We start from the raw sequence: 22,007 nt of genomic DNA, 5'->3' as shown, positions 1-22,007 counted from the left end.
AAGAAAACAGTGACACCAGCATGAAAACAGTGATGCGGCAGAGGGCTGGCCAATGGGATGCAGGCCACATATTACCTAGTGTTTTCAAAAAACAAACCTAACCTAAGGGTACCGTATTTTTCGCTCCATAAGACGCACATTTTTCCTCCTAAAAGTAAGGGGAAATGTTGGTGCGTCTTATGGAGCGAATGGCGCTGCGCAACCCCCGTTCAGCGAAGTGGGAGGAGGAACAGAAGGGTCTCCTGTTCCTTCTCCAGCTTTGCTTGAAGGGGCGCTGCACAGTTCTCCCTCCTTGCGCAGCACCTCTCCTGCTTCTGTCCTGGCCTCTGCCTTAGCCGCATGCAGCCTCTTCAGGCAGGGGGAGCTTCATCCCGCTGCCCTGAAGAGGCTTGATGCGGTTATCCCAGAAGCCAGAACAGCCACACAGTATCCCAGAAGCCAGATCCCTCTTGCTGTTTGGCTTCTGGGATTCAGAATAATTTTTTCTTGTTTTCCTCCTCCCAAACCTAGGTGCGCCTTATGGAGCGAAAAATATGGTACATCCAGCCTTAACAGTATGCCTCCCAATAGTTAAGCCTGTGCTTCTGAGAAGGTTACAAGCATGGTGAAAATAACCATTTGGTTGTCACCTTGTGAACTCCGTGACCATAAACTTAAAAAAAAAAAATTGGACACCATTGGACCTTGTGAAAATATACTGCGTGTGTTATGCATTATAAGTAGCGCTCTCACTTCAGCTGGGGATCTAGAAGCTGCACAAGATTATGAAACAACCACTAGAAGCAAATTTGACTGTAGCACCGCATTCAGCCTTTACTCTTTAGTAAAGCATTCAAGTGCATTGTTTTTAATCAATGCTTCCTTCTCCTTCCCCAAGCTCTTGGATCCTCATACTAATTGACACCAGAAATTTGGTTTCTTTATAGATATATGAGGAAGCGATCCCCCCCAGCCCCCTGTTTACAGCAACAAGAAATGTTCCAGTTTGTTCATCAATTGATAAGCACTGTACAAAGGTAGTGGCGAGGGGATGGGAGAAGGGAAGGAGTTGCTTCAAACATATTGCTGATCCTATCAGCCTCTTTATCGAGTCCGAATCTCTGCTGAAATGTCAGGCACCAAAATTAGGCTATTTGCTAATTCAAAGGTCAAAAGAACACAACAATTTTCTGAAACTTACAAAAACATCCAGGCTTTTTACTAGCAAACATGATTAACCATCTGCTACATCTGTAGACACCAGATTGCTGCCATGCACTTGAGAGTCCAATCAAAAAAAGGCATGGAGAGCCTTTAAGAAAGCAGGTTAAACCTCATAGGCCATGTCCACAATTGCTAGATTTATGGGAATGTTCCAAAGAATTTCTGATCCACCAACCGTGCTTGGCACAATACCCAGGGGTGAATAAACCTGGGTGTGTACTGCACTTGGCGTGCATTCATGGCCACCAAGCTGCCTTCAGTAGGTTTCGTCTCGTGTCATACAGACCTATACTAATTACAGAGGCTTGTGTTCCTACAGCGTGGCTACCAGCATTCAGCCGGACGGATCTCAGAATTAGCCATGCTTCTAAAGGAATTACAGTAAACAAAGGCTTCTTAACTATTGCACCTAAGCAGTTTCACCATACAAGTTACATGACTCCTCTACAAAGCAGGCATCGCAGAACCTCCTCCAGACAAGCGTAATTGCAGTTTCCAGGCAGGCACACGTAGGGGAGCTTAGGGAAGAGTGAACAAAACCAGCTCTGTATATTATTGTGAGCGTCTACCGTTCATCAGACAGAATGGATTTACCTGAAGAAAGTGATGTTCTGCAAGTTAATGGTATCCTAGAAGCCTTCATTGAAGGCTGCAGGACTGTCTTAAGCATATGCGGTGCCGGGGTGCTGCCTGGTGCCCCCCCCCCGGTTGCCCAGTCCCAGGCACACAGGAGGGCGGAGCCAGCCGGCCGCCTCAGCGCCTTGCTGGCCCCCGAACTTGTGGCACAGAGCCACCCACAGCAGAAGAGCCCGCCACAGCGCTCTGACCGATGGGCGGGCTCTTCCCCGGACTCGATTTCTCGGCCTGGCGCCCCTGAGAGCCCAGCACCCGGATGCCCTGCACCCCTAGCACCTATGGACAAGACGGCCCTGGAAGGCTGATATCCGAACGCAACCACCAATAGTTTGCTTGTACGAGTAGTGCCATCAGTGGTTTCAATCAACTGAACATCATTCCTACATGCTTACTTGGGCAGATGGCGATTCTATATAAGCCAGAAGATCCCAAGTTCCACCCCAAACTGAGATGTTTAGCATCCATTTTTATTTCTCTTCCTTCTCACATGCTGCTGACATTGTGATAATGGCGAGCGGCACAGAAAGCCACACCAGAAACGCATAAAAAGCCCTAAGTCGATTTACACAGTCTTAACTATATTCAGCAGTTTTGCCTGTCACTTTCATACACATGGCCAAGATCAGATTACAATTGATGGGTAAATTGCGCTCAACCTTAAGCGCTGTAAAATAAACAATCTAGTTGTTTAAAATGGAAATAACCCTGCACCTAAAGGCGAACACTAAAGCTAATTTATAATGCTTTTCACTTGCCTCTTCATTCCTACTGCTATCACCATTTTCAGCTTAACCTCTACTTAGACATGATACCATGACAGAAAATGTCAATACAGCATTAATAGTTTCTGGGTAAACGCCTGGCATGTCTCTATACTTTTGCATTTTCTTTTGTTTTTGATAAATGAAGGCACTTCCCTGAAGGCACTTTTAGCTTCAGGACATCTGCAGGACAGACACTTATATGGTGCCTCTTACTTCAAATAAGATTTTAACCAGCTGCAGTACCTTTTAGAACCCAGACTGAAGTTTTAATATACAATATTTGTTTTGGCTTAATACACATTTTCTTTTTCTTTCTTATTTTAATCCAGATGGCTGCAGAATCTCTTATTGTTTCCAGACCTGGTACACACTAGCAAAGTTGAGAGTAAGCTCTGCTAGCACTCAAAATGCAGACATCTGGAACTGTACCTGCCAAAAAAGAGGAAAACATTAAATGAGTCTAAATATTTAAGAGTTAACTTCTTTAAAATCTCCAAATTTCAGAAGAGTCAAAGAGCTTGAGATGTACTTTTAGGAACTAGACAGTATGTTTAGGAAATTTGGCAAACTCAGGCATAAAGAAGGGGCAGAAGTTTATTGGTCACATTATTTCATTCTATGTCTCAACATCTGTTAACACCGAAGTCCTAACTTAAGAAAATAAGAACCAACCATCTTGGGTAAAAGCAAATGAAAGCAAACAAAACCTTTGCTTAATTTGAGTCCCATTTAAAAGAAACATCTAAGGCTGCCAACCCAATAAGCCTTTATTGAACAAAGGGTTGTGGTGCTTGAAAATCTCTCCTCCTCTACAATCTGGTTATGTTTGTACAGCAGTTATGGGATAGATATACACACAAGAAAGATTACACTGAAGACAAAAATTGATGTAGTCGTATGTAGCAGACAAGCAACCTCATTAACTCACAGGAAAAGGCATTTTTATTCATCAAGGTTTACAATTCTTGCTTATTAAAGCATCCGAGAGAATTCCTCCAACACGTCTAACAGAAACAAAAAAACTCACCCACCCAACTCACCCTTCCCCATATTCCTCTAAAGGCACTAAAAACAGAAGCATATTTGACATTCCTCTGGAAGGAGAGGGTGATCATTTACACACAGAATGCAATCCATATTTAGAATACTGTGCACAATTCCAGATATCTCCGGGAACTCGGTCTCCTCTGAATGCTGTTCCAACAAGATTATTCACAGCAAATACAGGAGGAACTCCACAGTGTGCAAAACCAGTTCTTACCAGTTTTTGCCAGAATAGCATGCTAGAGATTTGCTCCTTGCTTGCTGAGAATGATCTTGTTCAAGACAGTATGCAGTTCTGACATATCGGCTAACAGCTCTGTTCATTCCCTCTGAATATCTCAGGCAAGAACTACCGGTAGTTTCTTCCCCACCCCCCAATAGTTTATGGAAATAAACCGGGGGGGGGGCGGAGGAAGAGGCACCCTAAGTCACCTGAGCTGGCAAGAAGTCAAAGGCTACCTAATTTTACATTTCTAAAAGTGCTTATTCAAGCCCTATGGGGTTTTTTTAAAAAAAGTATCACATTTCCTAACCAAAACACTCACCTGTGTCTTCCACTGGCTCTCAGGTATACAAAAAAATTATCCCATGGGAAAAAATATATTTTCCCCCATCCCCCACAACCTAGCATCTTTACCACTTAAGGTGGTAGGAGCGTCAAAGTTTATGCTGACCGCATTATGACTCACTGCGGGCTCTTTGGCATGGCATCAGTTTTTTATCCAAGGAAAAGGAACATGTGGTGTTCAGGAGAATTTGTGCACTCGTGCTTGCTTATTCATTGCTACGTTTAATTTAATACATTTTGGAAACTAGTTTTAAAAGAAAAATAGAAACCCCGCAGGGTTTCTCTGCATCTGCAATATAGTAATTTTTTTTTCAAAAAGTGACCAGAACAAGTTCTTCCAAAATGTTGAGAAAACTGCTACTCTAGCTGAAGGAAAACAGTATTTTTCGAAGTACACTGAAAGGCAGTGTTGCTCTTGGCATGTACACAGAGACACCCTACACTTCTGTCCCACTGCCCTGCAACAAGAAGGCTTCAACTACATTTTAACTTTTGTCCCCAACAGTTATCAACTGCAGAGTCCAAGGTTACAGTAGGAGTCACAGTCAGCTTCTCTGTTTAAAAAATGAAGGGGGAAGAGCAGCCATTTAACACTTTATAAACACATCATAAAATTTCCAAACAAGAATCCAAATTATTATTTTGTAATGTTATATTAAGCGCAGAAGGATTATGTTCTGTGTGTATCTGAAGAAGTGTGCATGCACACGAAAGCTCATACCAAGAACTAACTTAGTTGGTCTTTAAGGTGCTACTGGAAGGAATTTTTTTATGTTCTGCATAGCTAGTGCACCAAGAAGCAGTTATGGCAATGGTTCTGAATCAACTAAGTACTGTGGACCGCCTGTTTTTCAAAAGCCAAGCCATGGACCCCTTACTTTTGAAAATTTTGATACCTCTGTGATAGGTTTAGTTATGTGAATGGTGCCACAAACCACACCCTGGGTGGGTTAAGTGGACCTCTTGGGGTCCACAGGTCACCAATTGCGTACCACTGAGCTAAGGAATTCTCAACTCCTACATACACAACAGGGAAGAGCAGTGTCGTGGAAATATAACGTAAATAGGGACAAGCTTCTGAAAACACGCTGCATGTGTGGCGCTTGGGAACCATGCCTGGGCGAGACCTTTAGACTGATGTGTGCACACCACAAACCCCACGTTCATTACAATGCTAAGTGCCCCTTAATCTCCTAGAGATACATTCCTAAAGCAACCTTTAAGGTGATGCTTCATTATATAAGTTGTGGTTGCACAGTGCTACAACTGGACAAAGTGAGGCATATATAAACCCAAACATGGCTCTGCAAAGCTTACCCCTGCTCACATCTCCCTTCACCTTGGAGGGTATGCCAGTCTATTGCATTCATACAAACCCATACAGGATCCCTCAACATGGCAGATGTTTCATACTACTGACCTACTGAGTCACCTTACTTGAGAAAAGAAGGCTAAGGTTGACACCCTTATGAAGGGTGAAGAAAAGTACAAAAATCGGAAGTGGTGCCAGCAATATTTTCCCCAAATCCCAGGCAGGAAAGAGCCTACCATTCCAAGTTTTAGAAAGTGAATAGTGTAAGAAAGAGCATGCTAAGAAATGAGTTTGCCCTTGAAAGGCAATTCAATTAATTGTCACTTTTGGTCATTAGACCATTTTATCATGACTGGAGAGGAGACCTTAATACAATTTGACTGCTAGACAGGCTTCTAAAGGTGCTATTCAGCGGCCACTTTAGTTAATAGTAGTCCCAAAGACACCAATTAAGTGGTCATCAAGTTGTTCCTGTTTTAGCAGCTAATTTCCCAGAATGATTGCTCCTACTAAACACTTCACAGCCTGAGTTGTAGCAAGGCTGCAGCTAGCTTTTGTGATTGTTTTTTTTTTTAACCATTTAGGGTTGTAAAAGTGCATTAAGTTTCAAAGTAAGAGGCCCTTCAAAGGACTCAACCAAGTTACAGAGATGGGACATCCAGAGGAATGTGGATCACACAAGAAAGTGGCTTGTTCTCTCAGCAGCTACTGCCACAGGTATGTCATCTCAAGAGAAGCTTCAGGAATACTGAATGGGTTTACATTTTAAAGCACCTAGTAGTCAATCGGCACACACCAAGGATGATGATCCACACAACAGCTATGCAGTAGTCCAGCTAAGGATTATTATTATTTAATCCTGCTTGCCTTCCTCACTACCAGCTAGATACATGCAGCTGCCGCTACCACATGCATCCATCAACTTTTGCAAAACCCTGAAGTGTGTGTCCACAGTTTGCAAAAAGCTTAATTCTGTGTGTTGGCAGCAGCTACAATCCAGCCAGAAGCAGGGAGCAAACATAAGCGGGATTGGATGCAAAGGAAGGCGGGGCTCCAGAACTTCCAATAGTTGTGGAGAAGGATGAATTTCAGCAGGAAAACCCAAACCTGCCGAAATTCCCTCTTCTACACAGCTACAGCAAGTTCATTTTCATTTGGTCACAGAACTCTAAACACCTTTCCTAAAGGGCTATTACATCCCAGTGTGGATTTTCTAGTAGACAGACATTTCACACCTTCTTAGACCTTGAAAGCCCACATGTGATGATATGCTTTAAGTGATAATTTCTTAACATGCTATGTGACTGGAACCAAGACTAAATCACCAGTGCAAACAAAAACAACAAACAAGTAGCCACAAAAGTTCCCTTTTTCAAAAACAGACACACAAAAAACCCCAACTCCTCTTCATCAAGCCCTTGGCCAATATCCGTTAAGATTTCTGCCAAAAGGTCCTTCCCCATCTGTGTTACAGAAATAAGAGCACATTATCCCTTTGGTGGAAGACAAAGTGCCTCTAGTTTATTAGTGTAAAGAAAAGGCTCGGTATTCAAGTTATAACAGGGAAGTACTCAGCCGTGCATGTGTATTTTGAACAGCTCTGTTTGCTTGGTTCTCAGAGAGACTTCTGTAATTCAATTGCATCCTTCTTGGCTTTCACAGGTCATTTCCTGTACAGGAATAATGGAAGGCACAGGTCAGAAATGGTCCCCCACCCCCCACCACACCTCTTGCAAGCTTCCAGAACAGCAAACTCCACTCTCTAGCTCCAGAGGGGCATACTTCCCCCCCCCACACAAAAAGGGATGTTTCACAGCATCAGTCACTCCCCCAGTTATAGACACCAGGTCATATCAGTGTTTGCCTGGAGCAGAAAGCAGGTAACATTCAGGTTGCTGCTTCGTCCTTCTCTCTCCCACTGTCGGGCCCCGATTTCCACATTTCCTTCTCACTTGATGCCCTACAAGGCTTCTCCTTTGCTCCAACTTGAACTAGGCTGGCTGCAGCGAGGCTAAGGTAAGTGCAAAGGCACGGTTGGCCACCCCGATCCGCTTTCCAAAGGATTGGGGTGGAAGGCACAAAGGCAAGGTGATGGCAGTTCCTGGAGGTCGCGGGGCTCGGAAGGCTGTAAAGCACGCGGTGCGAGGCAAAGCACAGCTGGCTCCTTGCTCCGAGGTTCTCTGGCAACCGAGGAAGGCAAGCTGACGGGCGCCTGGTCGGTGTCAATAAAAGGGAGGCGCGGATTGTTCCGGGCTGCTAAGGGTGTAATTGGCCCCGCCGTTGTTATCCCAGTACTCGCCCTGCTGGCTGCGGTAGCAGATGGCGAAATGCACGGCCGTGCCCTCTTGCAGACCGGGCGGGAGGCACAGGGTGAACTGGTAGCGCTCGACGGGGCTGCAGGGCTCCGGGGGGTCCGCGGGCGGCGGGGGCAGCGGCGCCGCGGGGGTGTCCAAGAAGGAGAGCCACTCGTTGAACGTGTAGCGCACCGTCACTTCTTTGGGGCCCGGGCAGCTGAGCACCCTCACCACGCCGCGCACGTCTGTGGGGGCCCCGGCCAGAGCCGTGCCCGTCGCCTCCTCCAGGCACACGCGCTGGCCCTGCAGCCGCCCGGGCCCGTCGGGCGGCGGCGGCGGCGCCAACTGGAGCGCCTGAGGCAAGTGCAGCGGGCGCAAGGCCGGCGCGGCGCAAGCGCCCAGGCCCGCCAGGGCGGCGCTGAACTCCTCGAAGTCCTTCTGGCGCATGGGGAAGCTCTGCAGGCGGGACAGGACGGCGGGCGGCACCTGCGGCTCCTCGGCGGCGCTGAAGTGCTTCACGCTGGCCAGGCACAAGCCCAGCGAGTCGGCGAACTGCACCCGCTTCTTGCACTTGGTGCAGCAGTTGCCGCTGCCGCCCCCCGACGCCGACGCCCCCCCTCCGTCCTCGTCCTGGTCGCCGTCACTGTCCCCCTCGAGGCGGCCCCGCGGGAAGAGCCGCGCAGCCGCCAGCGTCGGGCTGGCGGGCAGGGAGAGCGAGCGCCCGCGGCGGCGGCGCAACTCCAGAAGCGCCTCCTCGGGAAGCTCCTTCTTCTCCCCCGCGCAGTCCCGCTCGACGCCGCCGCCGCCTCCCGCCTCCGCGCTGCCCGGCGCTCGCCATGGCGCAGCCGAGGCGATCTCCTCAGCCGCCGGGCGCTCACCGAAGGAAGCTAGCAAGCCCAGCACCGCGGGACCCCTGCTCTCCATAGCATGACGCCGACGCGGCGCCTCGCTCGCTCTCGGCCGAGTCCGGGGCTTCCGCCCTCCCTGCTTAAGTTTCCATCCGAGCGGCGGCCGTCGGGGGCTCCGGTCCGCTTTCCAAGCAGGGTCGTTTTGTCGCAGTTGCGAGGCTGCTCGCGAAAGCCCGTGGCGCGCTGGGCGAAGGGGGCGCGCCCCCTTTTCCCTGCCTCCTGCGCTCCCTCCACACCCCCGGGAAGTGTGGGGCGGGGCGGGACCTCCCACAGGAACCAGTCAGGAAAGACATTCGCCACAGGCTACAAAGCACGTAGCTGTTTCTCTCGCAGTCCCGGGCGGGGACGCGTGCCTAACCCTTTCCTCGGGGTGTGTATGTCGTGGGGGGGGGTGAGAAGTAAAAGGGGGAAGCACCCCTTCGAATCCGGGCTTGAAGGAGCCCTAGATGCAGCTTTTCGCCTGCAGGAGGCTTGGCCTCGCCACGCCCACCAGGAGTCCCCCCTCCTCGAAAGTGGCGTTGCCGAGCAGTAGTAAGACTCAGTTTGGGCTGCTCCCTGGCGCAGGGAGGAAATGAAATGTCAGAGGCAGCCCTCTCTTCGCTACAGGAAGCTGTTCCTGAGGCAGCTCCCCCTTTTTCCTTCCTCTCCTGCTTTTGGCAACTTCGATGGATAATGCCCAGGGGAAAGCTGCAACTATTTCAGTCAGTGCCTTAGAAACGGTCCCACTACAACCCTAACTTAAGTACAGTACAGAGTTGAAGACGCGCTGAGCTCAAATGTATCTAAAAGTCATTATCTCAGGCCCATAAAGTTTTCTCCCCCCCCCCCGCCTTCCTTTGGTGCAGCTGGTCAAGCAGAGAAGCTTAACTTGGCTGCTTGTTGATCTGCATGCGATTGCGATTAAATGATGGGCATCTTTCAGAGTCACAGGATTTGTAGATTGTCTTCATGGCCACCCAGTTTGTAAATGATATTCTATCGCTGGAGTTCATGCCCTAATATGGCTAGACATGCCTGAATGAATTGTTCCTCAATGGTGACCATATACTTTAACTCAGATTCCTGCACTGCGGGAGGTTGGACTGTATGGCCCCTTCCAACTCGACCACTCTGAGTCTCTGTTAGGAAGTGTGGAAGTGTGTGTTATCCTCAGACTCACTGTATTTTTACTTCACATATGCGGGCCAAAGTTTGTCTCTGAAAAACAGCATTGAGCTAAACCCTGGCACAAATTAAACCACATGCCAAACTAAGCCTCATGCTGTTATCTAGAATCAGGGCTGTAATCATAGGCACACTTTGGTGTTTGAAACTAATAATGGGATATAGTGAAACTAAACTGAAATATAGCACAGGTTTAGCATTTCCATATTATTTGCAAACAATATTGGAGCAGGGAAAAAACCACAGCCATCTGAGGTCTATCTAGGCATTATTGCATGCACATTCACTCTATTAAGTTTGCAGCTGGCTTACTCCAGGGAAGTGTGCCTCACAGTGCTTTGGCTTTATGTGAATTTTTTGTCAAGAAGCCAGATAAAATAGAGGACATGCTACACCTGCGGGAAATTCCCTCCTTTGAACAACTAATAAAGGTGAAGAAGTCCTTTCCTTTAAAAAAAACACATGCAACTAGAATCTTTAAAAAGCATTTACTACACACAGATACATCCTGTGATAGGCTACTACTCATCCTCCAAAATGGAATTTGGTTCAGAAGTGAACTCCCGAGTATGTTGCTTGAGACCAACCCAATCCACCAATCTGTAGGGGGGTGTTAGTTTTAAAGGTGTTTCAGTAAATACATACATGCTACAAAATTAAATCCCTCCAGCACAGTAACAAATTGCACACACTCGAGTAGGACAAGATGGTTTCAACAATGGAGTGCATTGTTCAATAGCCAGCCATGTGTATGTGGTGGATGCCAGGCCATATTGTTTTCATTTGAGAAAGTTAGAAATGGATGCCATACTTCAAAAAAGTCATCCGCATCCTGAGAACTGCTCAGTGCCTTTACCTGTCTGTTAACTGTTGCTGTTAAGGGTAGCAACATGAATGCAAATTGTTTTATAGCCCAGACTTAGGCTGGTGAGCTGTCAAAGTACTAGCTAGCTTGCACGGGTACAAGCAGCGGCACAGTGGAGGCCATCTTTGCTGCAGCGCAAGATCATGCAGCCCCCATAATTCAAAACATACTGCTTTAAGTTCTCTGAATTTTTGCTTTAGTTCACTTTTACTGATGCCGCTTTATGCACTGAGAACTTCCACTGCCCAGATGTTCTGTACCAATATAAATGAGAACAGAGTACAGCTTAGAGATCTTTAATTAAATCATAAACGGCAAAATCCTTTGGCAACTAAATTGCCGGTATGAACACTGAAAACCTGAGTATTGCTCTGAGCGTGCTGCCAGAAATTGGATAATTATTTTTCAATCACCTGGGACTACATTGCCATGCTTAATCAAAACTAAATGGAATAAAAGTCAGACTACCCATTTCATTTCCTTCCCAGCAAATTACAGCATATAGTTTACTTTTAAGTCAGCTAATTTGGAAGGATGGTTGGCAAAGAAAAAAAATGTACAATTACACTTCTATCTTGATAACCCACTGCATGTTCAAGAGACATAGGTAGGTATTAAAAAAAAACACCCTAATCTTAAAGTCACTTTTACTTTGTGCCCTTTGTCTAGTCTTTCTTTATAAAGATAACAGGCCTGCAAAATCAATAAATGAGAACACGGCTTTGAGAAGAGAGGGCTAACACAAAGCAAATGAAAAGAAATTAATTATAGGTGGTCAGAGGGGAATAAAATAGCAATAGAAAATAACTGCTATATGTAGCAGTTGAGAGAGATGAAGCCATGAGCATACATCAGACAAAGCCTACATGTTAGATATGCCCCTGAAACCAGTTTGGCACCTGCCTAGTGTGTGCCCTTTCAACTGCCCCCACCCTTACAGTTCCTTTAAAAAATGCCAAGGAAATGAAGAGGCTGGAGCAGCTGGAGGCTGGTACTTTGCATTCCATGGGATGGCAAGAGAGTGAAAGCTGTGCTAAAAGATGATAAAGAGATTGCAGAGAATCTAAATGAATGATTTGCATCTGTCTTCACAGCAGAAGATATAGGGCAGATCCCCACTGGCCTGCATTGACATTGCTAAATTACAGCAAACGCGGGTGGAACTGTGGGTTAAATCACAGAGCCTAGGACTTGCTGATCAGAATGTCAGCGGTTTGAATCCCCACAATGGGGTGAGCTCCTGTTGCTCGGTCCCTGCTACTGCCAACCTAGCAGTTCGAAAGCATGTGCAAGTAGATAAATAGGTACTGCTCTGGCAGGAAGGTAAACGGCATTTCTGTACGCTGCTCTGGTTCGCCAGAAGCGGCTTAGTCATGCTGGCCACATGACCCGGAAGCTATATGCCGGCTCCCTCGGCCAATAAAGTGAGATGAGCGCCACAACCCCAGAGTCGGTCAGACTGGACCTAATGGCCAGGGGTCCCTTTACCTTTACCTTTTTATGATACTAGTAAATGGTCTTGGAGTTTCTAAGGCTCTAGCATTGCTAAAACTAAAAGAGATCATAGAAATTCCTAGTATAGAATCATAGAATTGAAGAGTTGGGAGGGAAGAAAAGGATAATCAAGTCCAACCCTCTGCAATGTAGGAATCTTTTGCCCTACATGGGGCTTGAACCCACAACCCTGAAATTAAGAGTCATTACTTAGATATATGTACCTTCATTACTTCTGGAAAATATGGCTGCTAGACTACACCATGTGCTTCAGGCTTTTATATGAACAACTGGTTGAATGTAACACATAGGTTTCATTTTACCGAAGTAATTGTATGAAAAGAATTAGAAGCACAAATGCTTGGAATACTAATATGGCACTCCAAAATGGTACAGTGAAAAATAAAGCATTTAAAGTATAGGAATAAATTTTATATAATTAGATTTTAATTATGCCCTTAATTGCAACAGATTAGTCAGAATGCATGAAAATTAAAATTACATTACCCTTTAATTCAGTTTTCTGCTCTGTGCTGCAATCTGATATACTTCTTAGTATTCAAGCAGTAAGAAAGCCGTAAGAATGTGCCCGTGGCTGAAAAATACACAGAGGAAGTACTTGGCATATATAACAATGTTAGTAAGTAAATAGAATCCTTTGAAAATCATCATTTTAGGCAATAGCCTTCCCTTATGATGAGGCTCCAGTCTACATTGGCCACTGTAACTGATGTTAGTCACAGAGGAGGAAACACAATATTGATTTGGACAGGGGCAACAGCACAGGGGAAAGGCTTACACATACATACACCATGGCATTATTATTACTAATATACTGCTATACCATGGATACAGTCCAAATCAGGATTTCCTGTTGCAGCTTTTGTTATAAAGTTCAGTGAGTGCCTTTTTGTCTAATTATCAAACTATCTCACGGCCAACATAAACTACCGGTACTTCACATGGTTGTTGTGGGACTAAATGAGACAAAAATCCTAACACATTTCATATGCATAGAGGACAATCCTAAAGCAAGATCCACCAGGAGGAGCTTAGGCTGCAGTAGATCTCTGGCTCAGCTGACTGATTCCCCACTCAGCTTGGTCATGTGACCTAGCAACCCAACACACAACATTTTTAAAGGCTTGTTTTCCCTTTGCCAGGCTTAGGCAGAACAGCAGCTCTACTGCTGAATAGCATTTGGATCTGGTGTAACTTTATGCTAGCTTAATTTACACCAGCATGCTTTACACCAGATTCTTGTGCACAGAATTGCTCCCACAAAGTGTTATATAAATGCCAATAGTTACAGCTTATTTATTTTTACCCTATATTTCCTATAACCTTTGTTGAGATGTTCCATGAAAAATATTATTCCCTTTTGTTGTCACATATGAAAATATGTGCAACAGTTACTTGGTAACTCCTGCCTCAACCAGTATCCACAAACATTAAGTATAATGTTCTTCTGCTGTTAAGATGCAATTACCTGGAACACTTTGCTTTTCTCTCCTGAGAGAACATGTCTTAGTCGCATATAAAAGAGACATTGATTGGAGATGTACAGTAACTTCAGAAGAAAAAGCTGAGTAAATACTGGAAGGCTGTCAAATCATTGATTTGTCACGTTCTTGTCCTTCAGCGTCTTCTAAAATGATCAGAGTGGCAGAATCTTATTTTACTCCAACAGCCCCATGTTAGGCTTATGTGATCCAAAGAGGTTAACGAATAGGGTTTTAACTTGTATCCAGTTTCGACAGTTGCCCTATGCCCGTTGGCTGTCTTTCCTCAGTATCATTCTCTCCCCTTAGCAAACTCATGACTGAACAGAATCCAGCAATTGCATATTGCCAAGACTACTTTCCCGTCACCCCAAATTCTTTTATTGGTTTTCACAACATTATAAACAAACAAACAAACAAACACATAAGACAAACAAACATAAATCATAGCCTTATTGAAAATTATTAACATTGTTCAGTGACTTCCTCGCTTCCCTTTGGTTGAATTTCATTGCATATCCTTTTAGCGGTTTTCCAAATCACAGTTCGTATAAAATTTAACTTAAACATTAACATCCTTAGATCTTCACATTATGAAATTAAACATATTAATTCATCACTTAACATAAATAAAATCCTAAGCCAATTACGGTAAGTATCTGCAAGCTGTTTTCAGTTAATTTAACATATTTAACTAAGTAATCATTAAATTTAATCCACTCTTCCTGATACTCCTCCTCCTTCTGGTTGCGGACTCTTCCGGTTAGGTCGGCTAGTCAAGACTACTTTTGGTCTAATGTGCATGTAAAACAATATGCTAGGTGCTGTACGGAACAGAGTGGTGCATTTCTTGTGCAGGCGACCTAAGTCTCAATAGGCTGGACAACGATTTACAGGGGAAGGGAGTGCTGAAGACGTATAGTAAGAAAGGTCCCCAAGTCACATTTGAACAGAAATAGCCGTGTTTCCATCTGTGTTATAAGAGGCCCAAGATATACACACACCTAGGCATGATGCACATAGCGGCACCCATGAGGTAGGTGGATGGAAATAACTTGAAATGCAACCATAGGCACCAGATCGACACGTGCAGGGATATTATAAAGCTGCTGCATGCTGAAGTTCTAACATGGGCTGGATAAGTTCCACCCGCTCAGCCCTGCTCCCTTTCCTCCGTGGACCTGGGAAGGAGCTGTTGCCTGGCAACCGCCTCCAGAAAGGAAAGGCTGCTACCATCAGTGCATCAACCAGCTAAGGGACCAGCTGAAAACCTGCCTTTTTGTAGTTGCAATACTGACCTGTGTATTGGGAAACCCAACAGAATATTGGCATGGTGTACCATTTTGTTATTATGTTTCATCATCATCATTAATTAAATTTATATGCCACCCTTCACCTGAAGATCACAAGGTGGTTCAGAACATAAAAATACAACATGAGAACACAAAATACATGTGGATAAGAGAATAAAACAAAACCAGTAAACCCTTCCAACAAACTGGCCATATAATGAACTTTCAATGCAAGCCAGCTAAAAGTTTCAGAGATGTGGGCACTCTTATTAGCTCTGAAAAATTCCCTTATGGTCAGCTTTCCAGATTCTAAGCGCTTTTTTTCCCCCAATATATATTTATTAAGGTTTTTCAATACAAAAAAGGCATATTCAGTAAAACAACATTAATTATTTAACATCTTTTCATCATCACTTTGGACTCCCTCACGCTTCCCCCACACACTTGCATCGTTGTGAAGTTATTTCCAAGCAAATTATCATTTTGTTCATAGTCTTTAGATTCAGACATTAAAATATGGTTAAACTTAAATCTAGTTTAGTGATAGACAATCCTTTCTATTCTGGCATCCCTGTCAACATTCAGCCAAATTACAATGTTTTTGTAAATAAGTCTTAAATTTCTTCCAGTCTTCTTCAACTCTCTCTTCTCCCAGATCTCGGATTCTGCCGGTCATCTCAGCTAGCTGCATATAGTCCATCAGCTGCATCTGCCATTCTTCCAGGGTGGGTAGTTCTCGAGTCTTCCAATTCTTAGCGATCAATATCCTTGCTGCCGTTGTTGCATACATAAAAAATGTTCTATCCTTCTTTAACACATTCTGGCCAACAATGCCCAAGAGGAATGCCTCTGGTTTTTTGGTAAAGGTATACTTAAACACATTTTTTAACTCGTTATATATCATCTCCCAGAAGGCCTTCACTTTAGGGCAAGTCCACCAGAGGTGAAAGAATGTTCCTTCACTTTCCTTACATTTCCAACATTTATTATCAGACGAATGGTATATCTTAGCCAATTTAACTGGGGTCATGTACCATCTGTAAATCATTTTCATTACATTTTCCTTCAGAGCATTACATGCAGTGAAGTTCAGCCCAGTGGTCCACAACCTTTCCCAATCTTCAAACATAATATTATGCCCAATATCCTGTGCCCACTTTATCATTGCCGATTTAACCATTTCGTCTTGTGTGTTCCATTTCAGCAGATTCTAAGCGCTTTCAATGGCCTTTTCACCACAAACTAATGAGCGTACTCTTGTAATTTTCAGCCTTTTATTCAAATGTAACTCTGTTCAGCTCAAGACACACTGAGTCTTATTGTGCATAGGACGAAGTGCAAATAAATGCCTTGAAAAGTTATATCATCACTATGAGGTCATTAGAGGAAAAAAGTTTCATTTTCAGTTGTGTTCTTTTCGCACTGCGACTTCCCCTGAGTCAACTACAGTCACACTGAACTCTTTCTATTCTATTCTATTCTATTCTATTCTACGCTATTTTTGATTAATTTGTGTTTTCACGAGTCCCAATCATTCACTCTGCAGGGCTTTTAATTCTTTCCTCAGCACCCAGCCGCTCCGCTCTCTCAACCGCCCCTCAAACCCAAAGCAAGCGCGGGCAACCTTTGTAAAGCGACGGCGCTCGCGCTTCCCTAACGGCGAGCGCGCATGCGCGCACCTCCTCCCCTCCGCCCCTCGTTCCCAACCCACAGACCGCCTCCCTTGCGAACGAGTGACGTCTTATGGCCCCGCCTTCCTTTTATTGGCCGGTTCCAGCTTCCTCGGCGCGCGCGCGCGGACGCTCGGAAAGGGAACGCGGCGCGGCATGTTCGCCCCGCTGAGGTGGCTCCGCGAGGGGCCCCGTCACGTGCTGGTGTGCGAGGGGAGCCACGTGCGGCACGAGCGGTCCCGCCACGCGGCCCACGTGCGGGACCACGCCTTCAATTGCCAGGTGAGTGGGGTGGGGGTGGGGGTGAGAGTGCGGGTGGCGGTTCCCCCTGAGGAGAATCCTGAGCGCCTCAAGTCTGTGCGAACTTCGCTGGTGGCTTCCGAGGGATGAGGTGGTTCAGGGTTGCACCGCCTCACTGACTTCCACGGGTGTATCTGCGATTGCTGCTGTGGCGAATGGCCGTTTCTTAAAAGCCTTTATGTAAAATTGAAACCCCTAGGCGGTGCTTGCTGAGTTTCATGGCCATGTGGGCAGTGATAAAAGGGGCGAATTATTGAAATGCCTGGTAACTCCTAGCGCCCTGCTCCTTCTAAGGCAGGGTTTTGTTTTAATTTTTGGCCATGTAGCTGTTAAGGCTTCAATACCAAAGCAGTTCCCCCCCCTCTATTGATTTATCCATCCTGATAAAGGGGGGGGGGGAGTGTTCCTTGCTTACTATTCTGTGGCTTTCTTTCTTTTTTCAAAATGTTTTTTATTGATTTTCACAACATTATAAACAAACAAACAAACAAACACATAAAACAAACATAAATCATAACCTTATTAAAAATTACACTTATTAACATTATTAAGTGACTTCCTCGCTTCCCCTTGGTTGAATTTCATTGCATGTCCTTTTAACGGTTTTCCAAATCATAGTTCTTAAAATTACTATTTTGTGGCTTTCTGATTGGTCCTACCTAATTTTTTCCCTTTTCTTTCTTTCTGGAGAAAAAGGTGAGGGAATTCCCCACAAAGTTTGTTTTTTTGTGGGCTCCCACCGCCACAGAAGTGGCTAAACGTAAGATGTGATTAATAAACACAGGCAGACAATGATCTGGATTATTAATAGCCACAGCTTTATTGATTACAGGGTGTAGGCAATCTATATTTGGCTCAGGCGTTGGGTGTATATCTGTTCCAGCCCCTCCCCCCAGACAAAAATAATAATTATTTAATTTTTAAAAGGTAAGGGAATTCAGTTTCCCCAAGTTCCTGCTCAACCCCCCCCCCCCGGACACAACAATTCTTTTCAAAATAAAACAGCATATTATCCAGTGCCATAGCTGCGGAGGGGGGGCTGTTGCATTTTTTGCCCCAGGTAAAGCTTCCCAGGGGCATCATTGAGGCACCCAGCCTGTGTGTGTGTGTGTGCATAAATGGGGGGTGTGCCAAACTGGGTCTTTGACCTGAGTGAAACAAAGGCTAGTTTCGCCCCGTGTTGCCCCTTAACTGTAACTTACCTGTTCCTCTGCTCAGCTAATTTAGTAGATTTTGAGATGTATGTGTATCTAGTATGTAGACAGGATTGACTAACAGCTTCTCTAGATATTGTTTATGCTGCTGTGTAAGTGGCAATACATCATTCTTGCTCCACCACATCACTGCCATTTGGCCTGAGGTTTTTGTTTTTGTAATATCAAATGATGCCAGTTGGCTGCAAAATATGTGCCCATGGACACACATCTCTGCCAACTGAATATAGTGTTTTATGCCTTTGGTGAAATGTACCATTCTTCACAAGTGCTTATGCCACAATATATGTTAGTTATTTAAGGTACTTGCAAGACTGTATTGCTTTTGCTGCAATACATTAATAGTTTCAGACATTATCTTTAAGAATGTGGTATTTATTTAACGTTTCTATCTCATGAGAACAGCATTTTAAAAACTCAACCCATTCAAGACTATTATTTATTCAGTCTCTAACCAACTTACGGTACATATAAAATGAAAAATCAACTAGCATGTTATACTAAAGAACAGCGCCAACACAGCCATCCAATGAAATTAAAAAGAACAAAACATAAAACAGATTAAAAACCACCAGTGTCAATTCTATTCAGTAACACAATCCAAAATCATGGCTTCAATAAGCACATACTTAAAACAGAATATGGGCCAAACTAGATGTGACACACAGCTGCATGGCTATGAGTTTAAAGATAGCTTCACTCACCACCCTTACATGAGCCTTTTGTTCTAAAAATCAGACATGAGTGGGGTTGACCCACGTTTAAACAGATCGGCCTATTACATCATATCTAACTTGGCCCTTAGTTTTAAAACCTAAAAGTATCTTGGCACATCACTCCAAAGCTACTGTATTATTTAATTTTTTGCTGGTTTCAAGTTTAAAATTCTACTGAGGGTTGTGCAAAGAATAAAATATTCCCTGACAGAATGGCTTAACTGTCTAAAAGGCATAACACTAAAGGGCTTATGAGACAATGAAGGGAAAAGGGAAAGTATAGATTAAATTAAAGCTTAATACCAACAGTATAATGTATTTAGTACTCAGTGCCTTGCAGGATATCTTCAGGAGTGGAGTCCCTTAGATAGATGGATGGCATCTTGTATGCCTCCTTCTGACAACTCCTGCAGCCAAGCTGGTGCTAAATGTATTGCTTTCCATTTCTTTGAACAACATCAGCAGGCTGGGGAGCAGGATTATGTAGTTTGGGCAGCCTAGGGCTTCCATACCCATTGTCCAAGTTTTCACCCCAGAGTGGTCACTTCAGTGCTGCTAACACAGTGAAAACAACAGAGGAGGCAGCAGTTACGAGTTACCAGGCTCTGTAACCAACAGGCACTGTGATTCTCCAGCAGTTTAGCTCCGCTCCCAGAGGCACACTCCATTGTCTCTTGAGACGGATGTCAACAACAACAAAAAATATTTAGGCATGTAACGTGGACATATCACATGTGGCCTTTTGTATCCAGTCCATATTGCTTGTAGAGCTACAGTTTTCCTCTTGCATTCTTTCCGTCGGGAGGAGGGGATACTTGTGGCCCTACAGATGTTGGAGAACTCCAGACTTCCATCAATCCCAGAAACTTTGTTGTAAACATTTGCAAATGTGTAGAGGTAGTTTGTAACTGTGTTAAGCCTGAACAAGCCTACAGACAGCATACCTAACACAGGAATGCTGGGAGAATAAAGCAGGATAAATCCTTGTCATCTTGACTTTCTTGGTAGAAGAATTGGTTACAAATGCACAAGTATTTGGATACTAACTGTTCATAATAGGTTAAAAACACTACTTTGTTTGAGGTATTATTTAATATAAAACAGCCAGCATTGTATTAATGTTTATCTGTGGAGCTGTATAAAAGGTATTTTGCAGTCTGTTTATTAATGATCATAATACCTCATTTATATCCCAAATGTTCTCTGAATAGGTGTCTTTTTTTATCCCTGACTGTGGAGCAGTTCCAGAAGCACTAAAAAATACAGTTGCAGATGTTGGGCAGTACTACTTGGTGAAGAATTTGTCACTTCATGAGTTAGTTACGCAGGAATTTATTAACACATTTGTGAAGAAAGGTAAGAAACCATTGAAATAAATAAGCAAGCATGACTGAAATTCTGTTTCGTAAAGGTGGAATGTAATTAATTTAAGGAAAATCTTTGGCTCCTGAAGGATTTTTGAAGAGAAGCACCTTAGAAAAATTGGGTGTTATTGTTTGTTTTTGCTTTTTGGCATTTCATTCAGTTGTAACAGCCTCGGAATACTTTGGCTCTAATATTGTGTCCAATATAATGGTTCTGAGGGTTTTGAGTGCACTGGTGCCTTGTCTTCTGGCTGCAGGAGTTGGTTGTTTGTTTGGTTGGTTTTTTGCTGCAGTAGATGTTGAAAGCTAGGTGTTGTAGTCCTTGATTGCAATATTTTCTTGTGATGTTAATAGAAGTAAAGGTAAAGGACTCCTGGACAGTTAAGTTTGATCAAAGGTGAATATGGGGTGTGGCGCTCATCTCACTTTCAGGCCAACAGACAGCTTTCCAGGTCATGTGGCCAGCATGACTAAACTGCTTCTGGTGCAGTGGGACATGGTGACAAGTGCCAGAGTGCACGGAAACACCCTTTACCTTCCTGCCACAGCAGGATCTATCTACATGCACTGGTGTGCTTTTGAATTGCTAGGTTTGCAGAAGCTGGGATAGAGCAACGGGATCGAGCAACCCCATCACACAGATTCAAACTGCTGACCTTCCATTCAGCAAGCCCAAGAGGCTCAGTGGTTTAGACTACAGCGCCACCCATGTCCCTTTACCTTTACATTTTTACTAGAAGTAACATCACAACAAGTAGAAGTGGCATTCCCAGATTAGTTTAACTATTGCAGTTTCTTTGAAGAACATGATATTAGTTTTTGTTTGTTTGTTTTTATTATAACGACTTTAAAAAAAGAAACAATTAAACTCTGAAGTCTTTCTGTGTTTTAGGTTCATGTTATGCTCTTACATATAAAACAAGGATTGACCAAGACAATACAGCTGCTCTGCTACCAACAGGTATGATATCATGCTGAAAACAAATAGATTTAGCGTTTTTCAAATTTTATAGTACTAAAAAGTATCCTTCAGTTCAGTTAGACTAGTTAGTGGTCTATAGAAGCTGTGTGTGTGTGTGTGTGCGCGCGTGCCGACAGAAGAGAGAGGGGGATGTAATTCATATACTCACCTGGTCCAAAGATCATGTTTTTAGGTAGAAAATCTAGTGTGCATGTTTGTACTTCTCAACACACATATAAGAAAATGTGCAACTAAGGTATTCCAGGCCTAGTCTTGATTCGCGTTGCCTTTTATTTTCTTTTTGAGTATTAAGGGTTGTAAGACTCAGGCCTCAAAGCATATAGACCTATGTCTACAGCCTTCACATCATATTGTATGCCAGTACACATAGGCAATCCTTAGCCAGGTAAGTGTATGAACCACTCCACAGACTGTGTATACGTAACAAGCTGCTTTCCAAAATAGAGCAGAAAGTGAGAATCAATGTAGTTAATCCCTGTTATCTTCTGGTAATAACTGTTCACAATTTTAATTCAGCGTTATTAGTTCATTTTGTGTTTGTGTTTTTACTTTGTAGTATGTATTAAGAAGTTAGAAAATATGGTTACTTGCAATTATTTTTGTTTATAGGCAAATTAATTATATCAGTAGACAAGGATACTTATGAAGAGCTTGGACTGCAAGGCCGTCCTTCTCTGTATTCTGGTAAAAAGCCGATGAGATACAGTAAGTACCT

The 22,007-nt window shown here is 44.0% G+C and overlaps 2 protein-coding genes and 1 long non-coding RNA gene across 9 annotated transcripts in view; 1 reads left to right on the top strand and 2 right to left on the bottom strand.

Annotated features, from left to right (window-relative positions):
- Positions 1-787: 787 nt before the first annotated feature.
- Positions 788-16,705, bottom strand: LOC309539095. Of its 6 annotated transcripts, XR_014222687.1 has the most exons (5): positions 16,671-16,705; positions 15,053-15,150; positions 13,742-13,900; positions 12,760-12,847; positions 788-3,032 (listed from the first exon to the last, which is right to left on the bottom strand). It is a non-coding gene; the product is annotated as an uncharacterized lncRNA (long non-coding RNA). The 6 variants fall into 6 exon arrangements; XR_014222686.1 differs by having other exon boundaries at positions 13,742-15,150; XR_014222689.1 differs by lacking the exon at positions 16,671-16,705 and having other exon boundaries at positions 13,742-14,725; positions 15,053-15,361.
- Positions 7,022-9,284, bottom strand: PPP1R3G (protein phosphatase 1 regulatory subunit 3G). Its single transcript, XM_082234894.1, has one exon. The coding sequence runs from the start codon at positions 8,743-8,745 to the stop codon at positions 7,750-7,752; it is 996 nt and encodes a 331-aa protein (XP_082091020.1). The 5' UTR covers positions 8,746-9,284; the 3' UTR covers positions 7,022-7,749.
- A 111-nt stretch (positions 16,706-16,816) lies between the features above and the next one.
- RPP40 (ribonuclease P/MRP subunit p40) overlaps positions 16,817-22,007 on the top strand; it is a 36,048-nt gene continuing 30,857 nt past the window's right edge. For both annotated transcript variants that reach the window (XR_014222311.1, XM_082234610.1), the window contains exons 1-4: positions 16,817-16,998; positions 20,158-20,302; positions 21,203-21,271; positions 21,902-21,997. Coding sequence is in view for 1 of the 2 variants with exons in the window: in XM_082234610.1 (XP_082090736.1) it covers positions 16,873-16,998; positions 20,158-20,302; positions 21,203-21,271; positions 21,902-21,997 (436 nt within the window). In the remaining variant the exon portion in view is untranslated. The remainder of the gene's footprint in view (positions 16,999-20,157; positions 20,303-21,202; positions 21,272-21,901; positions 21,998-22,007) is intronic.

The sequence above is a fragment of the Podarcis vaucheri genome, assembly GCF_965113315.1.
Source record: "Podarcis vaucheri genome assembly, chromosome: 8".
NCBI classification, from domain to species: Eukaryota; Metazoa; Chordata; class Lepidosauria; order Squamata; family Lacertidae; genus Podarcis; species Podarcis vaucheri.
Note: the sequence above shows the minus strand (reverse complement) of the source record. Positions and strands in the feature narration are given on the sequence as shown.